Here is a 15,295-nt window from a genome sequence, read left to right as displayed (position 1 = left end):
TTCTCTCCCTCCCCCCCCCCCCCCCCCCATTGAACAGCCACCCCCTTAGCACGCTTTTTTCATTTGTTTGAACTTGAACATCACACCTGTTGTTATTAAAATGATATCTTTATTATACACTATTCCTTCACTCCATCTATCCATCCTTCCAGCAATCCGTGCACTGCTTTGACATTCACAATGCAGTGCACGTTAATAGCAATACATTCAAAAGCAAAGTACTGCTGTTCAATTGTTATCACATGTTATGATCATGCGATGATCAATGTAACAGCAAATTATTCTTCGGATAAATGACGGCTATGCAGCAGCACATGTTGGAATCCACACCCTCCCACTGCAACGCAGTGTTAACACACAAGCACACACACACACACACACACCTTTTGTTCTCTATTTCCACCCATCTCCTTGCATGCTTATATGTGAGGGACAATTCAACCCGAGGATCTCATGGGTGTGAGTGTCCAGGTATGTGTCAGCTGCCGCGATCCCGTTGCGCATCAGCATCTCGGTGGGCAACGTCAGCAATCCCCTGCCTACGTGTGATGTACTTATCTATATGGTTCTAACACTCCCTCCGTGCATCTTACCTCTATTACACTCATCTGTTTATATGTGTGTGTGTTCTCGGTGTGTGTGTATGGGTGTGACGCTTGTGTGTGTGTGTGTGTGTGTGTGTGGGGGGGGGGGGGGGGGGGGGGGGAGCGGACGTGCACGTGCGTGAGTGCGGGGGCCCGGGAATATCAAAGGAAGCGAGCTCACTTGTTGACAGGAACTGCCATTGCCTGGAGGAAGAGCCACTGGCTGCAGTAATGCAGGTAGAGCCTCGCGAACCACATCAAAGCCAGCAGCGGTATAATGAGGCCGAGCCGCCGAGCGGAACAATGCACTCTGCCGCCCCGGCGTCGTCGCCACGGCAACGGCAGGCCCAGCTCGGACGGCAACATGCGCAGAGCCAGCCGGGTTCGATCCGACAGGCGGGGGTCGCGCGGGCCGCCCGGTATCGGTCCGTTACTGTGAGGGGGGGGGGGGGAGACAAGAGGTGTTTGTGCGGAGGAAGAAATATACATACGCAGAAGTGCATACACACACAGTGGTTTTCATTTGCGTGGCAGTGTGGGAAAAAGACGTTTAAGGGGCTGGTCTCGTAAAAGTGAGGTGTTGTTTAGAAAAGGCGGGCTGTTAAACCCTGCGTTGGGTTATGTCCCTTAGCACGTCTTGGAGACCGTATCGTGTTGTTTGTTTACAAGAGGAATGGCCAACATGCTGGTGTACGAACAAAGTGGGTTGGAAAAGCAAGACACTGCTTCGTTTGGAGTGTGTGGATATCTGTGGTGGTAAGGTTGTGCGGACAAGTTATTAAAATGTGCCGCTTAATACATCGATCAAAAGAGGCTGAGAATGAATTATGTCAAGTACTACCTTAACTAGGACTAGTAGCAATTATACTACTCATAATGCAAGGCTACTTCGATTACAACTATTAGACCACCGTTGCAATAGTAACACTTTAGGCCACAGCAACAACAACGACTGTGCTCAACACTCCTGTTAGGACTAGGAGTACAACACACATACATAGATAGATATGTCCTTAATACACAAACACAGAGTTGCCCGTACAAATTCACAAACATGAGAACGTGACACAAATGGCTCGCAGCACAGTCTGCTCGAGCCCCTCTCCCATCTATTTGCCTGTGAGTTTCTTTCAGGCCCTGTTCAGATATTCCCTTTTATACAGGGAGCACAGATGGATCAGGGAGCAGAGAGGCGGGATGGTGGTAGTAAAGAAAGGATGGAAGAGGAGCGAAAGACAGAAAGAGAGGGCAAAACTAGCGAAAAACAAAAGACAAGGAGAAGGAAGAACAAAGAGGAGGTATTGGTCAGGCCTCATCCCTGTTCTGCTAACGGTAGGTGCGTGTGTGTGCGTGTGCGTGTGTGTGCGCGCGCGTGTGTGTGCGCGCGCGCGTGTGTGTACTACAACACTGAAGCAACAGCCGTGCTGCATGAAAGGCTTGCTGATGTATAAAAACATGAGAAGATATAAACATATGGTGAAACATATATAACTACGTAGTAACTCAGTAGTGAGTTTAGGAGATAAAGAATAGAGGATATAAACGTGCACATTTAATCACAATGGTGCATTATTTCATTAATTCAACCTGCGCCCCCCACTGCCTTGGGGGGGGGGGGGGGGGCACACACACACACACTTTCTCAAACGCACACACACATACACACACAAAGCCTTTGTCAAGTTGATTAGGACCAATTAGGCGGAGGCTAAGCATACAGCGTGGTTGTGTGGCTCACATGGTGGAGCAGTGACCGGAGGCCACTGCCTGGAGTCAAGCCTGTGTCTAGCCAACACGGGGAGGAATCACTTTGTTGTGCTCACCTAGGGAGAACGGTTTGCATACGCTGCCTTAAGACCAAAAGTAAAAAGAAAGTCGGAGAAAAACGAGACCAGGAATCAATTCTTCTGGTCCCCTGTGACACATGATTAGACGCCATTTACAACCCAGCCCCGGCATCTCATCTTCTCCTTGCTTCGTGTCTTCATGCGTTGTTTTTTTTGTGTTTTGACGCTTTAATATTCCTGTTATATAGAGATTAATACAAAAAATAATTATTTATAATAATTAGTTATTGTAGAAATATTTCCATATTGATTTTGTATTTTTTAAATATTTCCATTACAGCAAGGTCGCTAATTTAAAGTAATCAGATAATAATAATCAACTTATTACAATAAGAAAAAGAATAGGAGGAACAATATTCGTCAAAGAAGAGGAAATAAACTAGAACTACTTTGACAGTTGTTAGTAAAATTGGAAAGAAGAGCATGAGTAAATACTTGGTTGTTGATCTAATTAGATACATTTAAGTAACAACAGGGCAAGGAATTAAACCATCTCTAGTAATTTGACAAACATCCCATTTCGATTCCACCATCCACATATTGCACAAAGAAAACTAACTGACCCTATTTCAGAACATTTACTTTATATCTATTATGATTGGAACAAAGAAGGGTCCATGCTGCCATTATGAGCCCATCGCCCCGACAACATGATATTAAACTGCTTCCTGCCTCTGTGCTAAAGTGGAATTACACAGCAGACAAAAAGCAATGTGTCACGGACCCAGGCAAGATGCTCCCCTGTCAAGTAGCATTACGCCAAAACACCAAACCCGACCTGACGGTCGTCCTTCATATAATGAAGATATTGATGATGCGTGAAAGAGGCATATTTTTAGCCCGTCTTCACGTGGCACATTCTTCCGAAAGCGCCAAAGCGCTTTACGTGATGTGAAATATGTTATCGCCAGTGAATTGATTTTATTATGGCACCTTCAATTACAAAAGTACAATACAGAAGGAAAAATATTGAAAAAAAGCGGCCGAGGTAGGAGTGAGGGGCTGGTGTGTGTGTGTGTGTGTGTGTGTGTGTGTGTGTGTGTGTGTGTGTGTGTGTGTGTGTGTGTGTGTGTGTGTGTGTGTGTGTGCGCGCGCACGTGCGTGCGTGTGGGGGGGGGGCTTTAGTGAGGACGGAATATTTTATTCCACTATCAAAGCTTGTCCATTGAATGACAGATAGCATGTGGCATCAATGGCATCCATTCAATGCATTTCCCACAGGCAGGCCTTGGCAAAAACACTCCATTTTAATTGTCCTCTCAGTGATGCTATGAAATGCTATGTAGGCAACATTAAATCTGTTGCATTTTGCCATTATCTCAGTTTACGTTTGCGGTTCAATCTCAACTCCTCAAAGCAAAATCGCAACAAGGACACATGGTACGCTCTGAACCCCGTCCAAGGCATGTCAAGCACAGTAAATCAGCGAGATTCAACCATCCATCTGTCAACCCCATACCATCTCCCTCCCTCACCCTCTTTCCAAGGGTGCACACCCTTTCACACGAATGGCGCGAAGACAGCCAATGGGAGCAGCATTCTTAAAAATAGCACCGGGGTAGAAAGCGCAAGTGCAGGCAAGTTTTAAACCGCTTTTTTTGCGATGAGTAATGAGAGAGGAGAGAAAGAGGGAAAGCGAGAGAGATAGTTTGGTGTTAGCTTCCTAATAGCAGATTTATGTTAAAGGAAAGAGCTCGGGGGTCTTGGGAAAGTGAACGTAACCCTTACAGAAGCCTCCTTCTCCTACACCAATATCCTGCTCTTCAACCCCCTTGGGTTAAGTATTGGACTTATCCCTTTATTTGAGGGGATTAGGTTATTTTTTCTGTAAATTTCAGTGATGCAGGCCACAGGCATTGTTTGTCAAGGTTCTGGGACCCCACTTTGCATTCCCCCCTCAACCCACCCTCCTGTTCCCACAACCTCATATTCCAAGGACTGATTTGCCCATGGGCACGTGAACGAATAACAAAAAAAAAAACTTGAAGTTCAGGTGTGATTATTTGACTTAGAAGATTGACTGATAAAGTTATTGTTTTATTGATGCACTGCTGCCGTCGTGATTATCAAAGCAAGGCGATTCCAGGTGTTGGCAGATAACATTAAGGAGTTGCCGTCATTTTTTATATTTCGTCTTTTGAACAAATCCTGATAATTTATTTTTCGCGGGCTGTCATACACCCAGTAATAAACACCCCAGTTCCCTTCTCCGATAAATTGGTCTGAAAATTATTTTGGGTTATACAGTCATCCAAAACGAAGATGAACATGGCACAGTTTTAATCAAAATGACTTAATGAGCGTCATTTTGTGTGCAAATTGATTCATATCTAGTTTTATTCAGCTTCACCCAAAACAAAATGACTTTATCATCTAGCACAGTGACGATAACTCAATCAGCATTGATATTCACTAGAATAATCCACCCTACATACCCAGAATGACAATTCCATCTAACTCAAGATTTCCATCTGTGTGTGTCTGTGCGCTTGTGCACATCCGTCATCAGAAACACTTGCATCAATGCTCCCAGCATGTTGTTGGGTCAATATGATGTTAAACGAATACATCTAATGAAGCACTTCTCCTCATTCTGTGTTCCGGTTATTTAAAACATCAGACATACTCTCCCGGGTGACCCAGCTGGAGTAGGAGCAGGTCCAATTCCTGTTCGAAGACCCAGCAGACTGTAGGCTTTGCATAGAGACTGACCAGAAAGGTCTCCGTCGATGAGGTTGAACGCTGTGTATGACTGCCCACTTCCGCTGCAGTCTCGCACCACGACTGCATACTTGGCCCTCTTTTTCTCCTCCTCCTCCCAACATGACCGCCTCCTCAGATGCTTTGGACAGTACTGAACAATGTCCGGTCTCAGGGTTGTCTCTTCAGAGGCTTTGGACAGTACAGAACAATGTCCGGTCTCAGGGGGGTCTCGTCCTCCTTGGAATCGGACGCGGGCAACCTACAAACGCCATGGCATTTATAGTCACCGTTTGACGCCAACATTGCTGTGAAAGCATTTCCCACCAATGCGGGCGGCTTACGAACAGACCGGACCAACTCGCGCATTTTACACATAGTAACTATATATAAGGTCAAAGGTCGATGCTAGTCCCAACAGCCCCCTGAATAGGGTGTGGATGGAACATTGCTGCACCTGCCACAGCCATACAGGAACCATGGCAGAGGCCAGAGTGAGGGGGACCAAGGCCTTATGGAGAAGCATCCTTTGTCCCATAGTAGATTGTCTCTGCGATCAGAGACAGCAGCCAAGGATGTGGTTCCAGTGCTTGTTGACAGGTTGTAAAACCTTTAAGTAGGTGGGTCAAATGCGAGGCAAGGGGCTATGAAACCTAACAAACATGCCCGCTCTCATAAGATATATGAAATGATGATCAAAGGTTGGTATTATTTTCCTTAAAAAGCGGAAGAGAACTGTTTGCCTGTAAGGCTTTTGGATAATTTGGTTATTTTGATACCATCTTATGAGGAAGCATTATTTAATTTTAGTTTTTTAGGTGCGTTTCCTTAAGTGCCTCAATGCAGTCTGACTTTCTCACCCGCTTTTTTTATTCTTCACTCTTTTCCTACTTTTTCCCCCCATTTTCATTCTTTATTAGCTGTGGCCTTTTTACAGACCCTGGCAAGGATGCAGCGCACATAAATGGGATTCATTGAGAAAATGGAAGCACAATGGTGTTTGGGGTGTAGTAAAAGTGAGAATTATGGAATGGTGAGTCAGCTGCACAACACAAGTATATCATCATGCAATTTGAATCGTGTAACGATGCATCGCCAAATTATCAGAATTATTTGCAGCTGTGGAAAACCGCTCCTCTCCAACTTAATCAAAAGGACGAGAAATAGTTTGACTTAATTAGAAGGCTTTGTTTCACTAACGACTTTGTTTGACTTCTTTTTGAACTTATGTTCTACATCGGCCAGCAGGTGAATAGGAGAACGGGCCGAAACGGTTCAAGTGGTGAAAGGCTTAATGTGTCCGATTGCCTAGTCAATCTTCTAAATATCAGTGTTTGAGGCTCCAGCCAAAAAAGGCACTTCATCAATTCCAGAGCTGGGTTACAACATTATTTCCATGCTGTTTGGCAAACGGTTTGAGTCGTGATGCCAAAATAATAATTTAACGACGGTGATTCGACTAGGGAACACCCATTCAACGGTTGTGTTTTCAACAATGGCCAAATTAATCCATTCTCAAAACACGTTGCGTTTGGGCTGCTCTTCCAGCCCCGGAATGTGTTAAATGGAAGTGCCAGGTAGCGGTTTCACTGCTGTGCAACATGTGGCTTTTTATGGAGCGCCTGACTTAGCACGAGAGGGGATTGAAACATGGAAATAGTAGGTCCCTTGGTGCATCATAAACCTGCGTGGAAACATTTTGAATGCAAATGCACCTGGGATCAACAAAAACACCAGTGCTCCCCATGGGCTCTCACTCTCTTACCCCCTTCTCTCCTGCGCTCTTGACATGCACGCCACACACACACACACACACACACACACACACACACACACACACACACACACACACACACACACACACACACACACACACACACACACACACAGGTAGGTACAACACTAGCACAACCTAAGGGAAATGAAAGCCAGGTTGCTTTTCCAAAACAGATGTGATATCCCTCAAACCGTTTGCAATGTGTATGTGTGTGTTTGTGTTTGTGTGTGGCATTTTAAATGAGTAGGATATAATCCACCCACCCACCCAACCATTCATCCGACCATCTACCCATCCTTCCATGGGGGCGAGGTGTGGGGGATGAGAGCTGCAGAGGCAGGGTACAGGGGCCTCAGGAGACCCTGCATCAGTAGTTAAATGGATTTCACTCCTCTGACCTTGCCTCATAACTGCAGGACATTGTCACCAGAGAGATAGAGACATGGAGAGAGAGAGAGAGAGAGAGAGAGAGAGAGAGAGAGAGAGAGAGAGAGAGAGAGAGAGAGAGAGAGAGAGAGAGAGAGAGAGAGAGAGAAAAAAATTAGAGGCAGAGAAAGCGAGATAAAGAAAGAATTAGGAGCAGAGGAAATAATTAGCAGAGGCAGTAACTATGTGCTCTGCGTGTGTGTGTGTGTGTGTGTGTGTGTGTGTGTGTGTGTGTGTGTGTGTGTGTGTGTGTGTGTGTGTGTTAGAGCGAGAGATAGAGAGCTGATGAAGAGCTAGAGAGAGAGGCTGAAAGAGAAACTTAAGAATTAGTTAATATAGTAAATTCAAGCCAGTTCAGTCACTCAGCCGTTCTATGGCTTCAACTTACTTGGCAGCAAAAAATAAGATATGTCGACAATGCTTATATCTCCCGATACAGGTAGTAACTTATCCAAGATTATATCTGGGCTGTCATCAGTATTTTCTAATGTCATTTGTGTTCAATATTACTTTTATTGTGCAATGGTGCAAAAGTTCCCCAGCTCAAAAGTGACACAGGCAAAAAGTGAGTGCTGATGATGTCATATCTTATTTAATTAAGTACATACTTTACTACACTTCACTCTCTGGCGCTCATAACATCGTGCCAAAACTGCCAGTGTATTATGAAATACGCCAGTCAGTTCCTTTCCTAACATTGAATCACAAATTTATATTTATCTAGAAAGGGCATTGATGTAACTGAAGTGTATTAAGTATGCATTGTTGGTTTAAAAAACTGTCCCCAACCTTTTATACCACATTTCGCACGATATACGATGACTTCATGCAGTAAAGCTGAAACTGAGTTTTTGTAAACTGACATTTAAAAATAAAAGCGTGGCAATAAAACTACTACAGATTTTGAGTGTAAACACCATCCCTGTCCAGACCAACCATGTTCTCCTATATTCCTAACCCCATGCATGTATATCTTGCTCCATCTCCACCTTTTTCTCTCACATTTTCATTTGATCTGGAGTAGACCACCAAGGGGGCAGCGGTCAACTTTGATTGGCATCAACCTTGCTTCGGAACGGGCCAATCACATCACGGCATTAGCCTGTCATGGAGTTGACAGCTCTGATTTCAATGGAGCACGAGGCATGTTGCATTGTATATATGCACGCATTGTGGGCATATATATGTGTGTGTATGTGTGGTTGTGTTTTTGTGTGCGTGTCAGAGCTCTTGAGAATGACCCAGGGCAGGTCTGTGAACATGTGCACTGTGTCTTGGGTAACCAGGGGCCTCTCATTCCCACACACACACACACACACACACATCACTTTACAGCTTCCTCCCACCACCACGGAGTGCAGGAACAGAGTGTAGCTGGGGCTGGGGGGCCTGTGGGGGGGGGGAGGGGGGGGAGGGGGTGACCACCTCCACCACCTCTCCTACCAGCATTACATCAGCATTGCTTGACCTCTGCCCTGCCCGGCGGTTTGAAGGAGTGGCCCGAACTGCAGGACCTGATCTCTCTCTCTCTCTCTCTCCCTCTCCCTCTCCCTCTCTCTCTCTCCCTCTCTCTCTCTCTCTCTCTCTCTCTCTCTCTCTCTCTCTCTCTCTCTCTCCCTCTCCCTCTCCCTCTCTCCCTCTCCCCCTCTCTCTCTCTCTCTCTCTCTCTCCCTCTCTCGTTTCAAATTGGTTCTTATTTTCATTCATTAGAGTTTGTATTTGAGTTTTTCTTCACTATAAAATAGTATATGTTGACACAGTGGTCCTCCTTGAAATGTTGCTCCCTCCTGGTTGCAGATCACATGCTTATATACTTCATTAAATCTATTCTAATATATTATAAAAGAAAACGCTGGATTTTAAAACCACTAAATCAACAGGACAGGTTGTCCCAGTTGATGTCAGGGTGTGTTGGGACAAGACGGATTTGACAGAGGGTTCCTGTAGAGCCCTATCTGCCCTGTCCCGGGACATTAGCACGGCGTCATGTGATGAGTACTCAGACTGTGCGTGCATGTGGAACAGACTGTGGAGTAAAGCGGTGTCAGGCAGGAAGCCAACAGGAAGTGTTTGACTGCTGCTTCATTGAGCACACGTCGATGAGCAGGCAGGTGTGTGCACGCGCACACACACACGCACACACACACACACACACGCACACGGGAAAACTTACGAACACACACAACTTGGCGAGAGCGCTCTGATTGGCTCAGACAGCGGGGAAGGGTTGAGGGGAGGGGGATCCCCAACAAAGGGGGGGGCGGCGGGGGCGGCAGTAACATCAGGAAATTAGGTCAGTATGTTCCCTCTGACTCCACGGGGACAATGTACATGTGTGTGTGTGCTGTGTATGTGTGTGTGTGCGCGTGTGCGCTGTGTGTGTGTGTGTGTGTGTGTGTGTGTGTGTGTGTGTGTGTGTGTGTGTGTGTGTGTGTGTGTGTGTGTGTGTGTGTGAACGAGTGTTTGTGTGTTACGGTGTGTCTTCATGTATATCGATCATAGTCAATATCTATGCTAGTGATTTGTACACGTTGTATGTCTAAGAGAGAAAATAAAATACTCAGAATACACATCGAATGAGTTTTTGCAATGAATTCTAAAACATATACATTAACTGAGCAGTTTCCACATTGTTAGGGTTTTTATATTTCCCCATCAGAGATATTGAAACACAGTCTGCCCCCTCCCCCTCGTTATTGGTCTGTACTGAGTGTCTACGGTGTCTATGGTGGAGCGGGCAGGCCTCTGGAGGTTAACACTGATGTCACTGTCTGATCCAACCTCCCCTCTTCCTCTCTGCCTCCAACTCGGCGTGTCCCCTGATCAGGACAAGTCACAGATATACTATAATTGATATGAGATTTGGGGGGTACATTTCAATGTAATTAGAATGGTGATAATTGGACTAATTAGATCTAATTGCTATGCGAGAATGACTTTGATTAAAAGAGGTTGCTCTCCTCAAATGCAGACGAGGAACGGGGTGAGAAAAAGGGAATGTCTTGTGACATTGCAGAGGTACAATGCACAGCCTAATTAATGTGAAACACACGAGAATGCTTCGAACAACAGAAGAAGAAGTGCTTTTTTGTTTTTATATCGGGATCAATAGAACCCGTTTATATAAATGAAGAACAAAATGGCACAGGTAAGAATAGAAAAAAAAAAAGGTCTCAGCTTGCTATTCTAAAGCTTGCTGTTTTACAGAATCAATACTTGGATTACTGTGGTCACAATACACTTACGGAAAGAGTTTGTTTGTTTGCTATAGAGTATGAGACATCCTACTTTCTTGTCTAATGCCATTAGCTTAATCTTTTCAAAGTCAGTTACATTACAGTTAAGTTTTTTACAACTGTTGAAACTGTAACAGTGCCAGCTGATCTAAACTCAGCGTATTTTCAGTTTTAACCACAGCTTGAGGTTTGGTTTAAAGTGAATGCAGTCTGTTGGCATTTGTTAACCCACCCAGAAAGTTTCTTCTTTGGCTGTCGAACGGCGTAGAAATTGGCACTCTCAAATTACGACGGTTGTATTGAATCAGGCTCTTTGATTTTCAACGGTTGCTATACTATATCACAACGGCGTTTGACACCGCTTGTCAACGTGGGATATATCGGCAGGTCTCCAGGAGTCTCGTATGCCTGTTCAAACACATACCAGCTGCAACACACACTCATAAAGAATTTAATTACAGAAAACCTCTGCTCGTTTTCTCATTTGCCCAAAATGAAGTCTCTTAAGTTGTCAATACATGCCGCCTAAAAAAGGTTGGGTTGTGTTTATCTTGGGGAATTTATGGTTCAGGGTTAAAAAGATTCCTGGTTTGAGGCACTTGGCGCAGGTGTGTTTGAGGTTAGAGAACTGGCGGTTTCTTTCCTGTTCTGTGTGATATGCAGTTCCTTTTAATATGTGAATGGAAGTAAATAGAACAGAAGAGAAACTTTGGCTACGGCCAAGAAGCTAGAACTCAGTTTGACCACATCAAAACAATCTTGATAATGTGTACCTGTTCTTCTTCTGTAATTAGTACTAGCTGTGCACTTTATCTCAAATAATATTCACCTTCGCAAATTTATTGCATAGCTAATGTCTGCCTTCGACACGCACACAGCAGAGAAGATGGACACCTGTTGTCAGACAAGTTCTGTCGATGTAGAGAATTTGGTTTTATGCGGCGTTATCTATAGCATAGGTGGTAGAAAATACACAACATAGATCCTGATATGGAATTAAAAACCCTTTTCATGCAATTTTTAAATTGAAGTTGTATTACATGATATCATTTTGATCCCATTTGTGTGAAACAAGATGCTCCAGCAAGGTGAGAAAAAAGACAGGGCTCAGTCTCGTGTTGTTCAATAGATGGCAGTAATATCCCTCAGTCTATGCAACGCCTGTGCTGGGTCCTGTGTAAAGTACAGTACACACACACACACACCCCCACACACACACACACACACACACACGCACAGAGGAAAACTACAGATATGCAAAGACACAAACACTTAAAACCCACATTTAACCTTCCTACATAACACACACACACACACACACCCACACACACACAGTCAAACAACTTTATGTCATATACAGCACACTGTAGACATCATGACAAAGACACATCCGTACGGCATAAAAAAAGAATAAATACATAAATCGATGCAAAAATAAATACGTTGCATTGGCTGTCTCTGGCTGCCGCTCCTCAGGAAGGAGCAGTCGCACCCAGAGAAACTCAAACAGCACAGCGGGTGGGCAGGGAATTGAATCTAACGCAGAGATGAGATGAGATGGCTGTGGGTGGGTCGGTAGGTGGGGGGGTTCGGGGGGAGTTGGCTGGGAGAGGGATGGGGGTGTGGTTGTCTTTAACTACATGGCTGAAGAGAGCGACGCTGCGTCCCTCCCCGCTAATGCTCTGAATAAACGTCGAGAGATTGGTAGCCCTCAGCACAGCGACACCCCATAATGTGTGCTTTTAAAGATAAAGTCAATGACGGCACTAACATTCGCCAGTGAGTGTGTGTACCCACATGTATGTGTGTCTTCGCTTGTGCACGTGTGTGTGTGTGTGTGTGTGTGTGTGTGTGTGTGTGTGTGTGTGTGTGTGTGTGTGTGTGTGTGTGTGTGTGTGTGAATGTGTTTGTGTGTGCGTTAGCGTGCCTGTGCGTGTGTGTGTGTGTGTGTGTGTGTGTGAATGTGTTTGTGTGTGCGTAAGCGTGCGTGTGTGTGTGTGTGGGGGGGAGGGGGTCGCGCAGGGCCCTCTTTCAACACGGTCACAACACACCTGAATCATCTCAATGAATACAGCAGTGACAGTGAGGTGTAAAGGAGAAAAAGAAAAAATAGGAGTATGAATAATCGCGGAAGCCATGTAATTGTGTTCCCTTTTGTGTGCGAAGCCTTGCTCGGATTCTTGTGTGTTCCTTTTTGTATTACAATTTTTTTCTAACATCCCTCAAGACAGTGCCAGCTTGGTTCAGTTGTTGGCAGGACACGCTGCTGATCATTTGAATTCCCTCAGTATGTGGAGAAGATGTCAGAGAGTAGTCTCTGATCTTGTTTAATATGTGACCAGCAGCTATAAATTACCAACTCCCTGAAATGAGGAAACACTTTTAAATCACAAGGGACGGCTCTCTCTCGCCCAGTGCCTCTCTCAGTATGTCAATGTCTCTCCCTCTCTCTCTCTCTCTCTCATTCTCCCTCTTTCTCTCTCCCTCTCTCACTATATCTGTCTATTTTTCTCGCTTCCTCTATATATCTTGCCCTCTCTCTGCTGTATTAAGAGCAGAAAGTTTTACTTTCATTTTATGAAAGCCCCCCAAAAAACTGTGACTTTACGTTAACACGCAATTTTAGCTCTCTAGCTAGTGTCAGAATTGTTATTTTATGCTTCAACTTTTTTGTCTCAAAATTGAAATGACTACCAGCCGTTATAAAGTAAGCTGAATCGTTATACGTATTTCTACGTTGGTAATCTATTGCAGGGAACCACAAAGTTGATATTTCAATAGAAAAGCACCAAATAAGACGCCATTTCGAAGGACCAGCGAAATAGGCAAAAATGGTTGCTTGTCCTCAAAATGCAGTCCTTTCACTCTATATTTTACAAGAACCAACAATATTCACATTGATGAAGTTTTTCAGTGTGCTTGTAATCCTACTCAGCAAAGTCACGTTATTTGTTCTGAATTCTTCAATACTGAGTAAACACAAGTATAATTTGTTCTTGACACAACATTTGCATGGAACAAAGTAAATGTTCGGTAGACTCAGAGTGTTGACAAAGCTTGTCTGTTATTTAAAACACTGTCAACCAGGTAACAGTTTCTGACTCTCGTCACGAATGTCAACAGCAAGAATTCTGCCCTCAGGCTGTAGTAATGAACACCCACGTCTCTTATATTTGGGGGCCGAGAGCAAACAGGTTGAAACTAAAAATACAACGCTGTTCGATAACTTTCTGCATTTCGACACGGATGGCGTTCTGGTCGCTGTCCAACGGGGCACCTGGGACCGGCGTGTGTGTGTCTGCGCTGGCGTGCGTGTCTGCGGTGGCATTTCGTGTGTCAACATTATTCCCTTGTGCGTCCGAGGGCCGTGCGATGGCGAGAAGGAGGACAGGAGGACCTACTGTAGGGCGGCGGTGAACTCCTCCAGCTCCTCCGTGGAGAGCAGCTCCGTCGCAGGCTGCTGCCGGCGAGCGCCCGCGTGGCGTCGGGCCGGGCCGCCTTCCCCGCCCTCCTCGCCGCCGCCGCCACTCCCGCTCAGACTGGGCCCACAGCTATGAGTCCTCATCCTCATTGGCTGCTTCTGTGGGGAGGAAGAGGAGGAGGGAGAGAAAGGGATGGAGGGAGGGGGAGGGAGAGGGAGAAGGAGAGGGAGAGGGAGAGGGAGAGGGAGAGAGAGAGAGAGAGATTTGTAATCAAAGCGGGGGGAAACACGGGCCTCTGGATTTATCTTGGGGGATGCGTAGGGTGACAGCGCCGCCACTACCAAAGCCCCCCCCCCCCCCCCCCCCCATAGTAAATTCCCCGACATTGCACTTCAATCGCCAGGAGTGACGAAGAAGAATGCGTCGTTTGAGTCTAGTCTGCGTGGGAAAACCACTTCCTTTTGATTTTGTGTTCTTTTTTTTTTGCAGTCAGCGCGGGTACTAAAGCAGTGGTGTTTGTGCATCTGGTTGCTATATTCTGAGGGGTTTTTTTTTGGTCAGGGAAGGGGAGGGTGGGGGGGGGGGGGAGGGTTGCCACACGCTAGTCGTTTACTGTTACCGTCATAAACACGGGCGGAATGGCAGTCGTCAGGAAGTGTGGCTTTGAATATTTCACCGCGGCGGTACTTTGGAGCGCATATTATTTCGCTAAGCCGCCAACATGTTAACGGCTTGCCGTCTCCCTGCCTGGCCCTGTCAGCCCTGCCCCAGCTAGCCTCTGGGTGGGCTTAGCGCCGCGCGGCTTCGCAAAGTTGGGAAATACTCACTGATGTATGTTAATGAGATCCAGCGTTGGAATAAGCAATCAGCTTCTTCTTTTTCTTTTTTTTGGTCCCCTTCCGCCACTCTCTATCCCCTGTCTTCACCTTTTTTTTTTCCCAGACACACACACACACACACACACACATGCATACACACACACACACACGCACGCACGCACGCATACCAAAGCGTGCATGCACACTTTATCTATGCAACACACACACACGCGCGCACAAACATACGCGCACAAACACACACACACACACACACACACATACACTTCCTCTCATCTCACCGGGAGACACTGCTGGCTTCAGGAAGTACAGCAGTAAATAGGCAAGGCCTCATAAAACTACCATCCATTTTCATAGTGCAATCTTTGGCAAAGCAAGCTTGGATCCCAGAGTGATGAGCACAATAAAAAGGTGAAGGAGAGAGAGAGAGAGAGAGAGAGAGAGAGAGAGAGAGAGAGAGAGAGAGA

The 15,295-nt window shown here is 45.6% G+C and overlaps 1 protein-coding gene across 1 annotated transcript in view; it reads right to left on the bottom strand.

The window, feature by feature from the left end:
* Positions 1–15,295, bottom strand: part of ofcc1 (orofacial cleft 1 candidate 1) — a 74,457-nt gene that overhangs the window by 30,151 nt on the left and 29,011 nt on the right. The window contains exons 13-14 of the mRNA XM_030349708.1: positions 13,972–14,150; positions 766–1,017 (exon numbers count right to left, since the gene is read on the bottom strand). Of these exons, the coding sequence (XP_030205568.1) occupies positions 766–1,017; positions 13,972–14,150 (431 nt within the window). The remainder of the gene's footprint in view (positions 1–765; positions 1,018–13,971; positions 14,151–15,295) is intronic.

This window comes from Gadus morhua, chromosome 23 (genome assembly GCF_902167405.1).
Source record: "Gadus morhua chromosome 23, gadMor3.0, whole genome shotgun sequence".
Lineage (NCBI taxonomy): Eukaryota > Metazoa > Chordata > Actinopteri > Gadiformes > Gadidae > Gadus > Gadus morhua.
The sequence above is the reverse complement of the archived record's forward strand: the minus strand, read 5'-3'. Positions and strand labels throughout refer to the sequence as shown.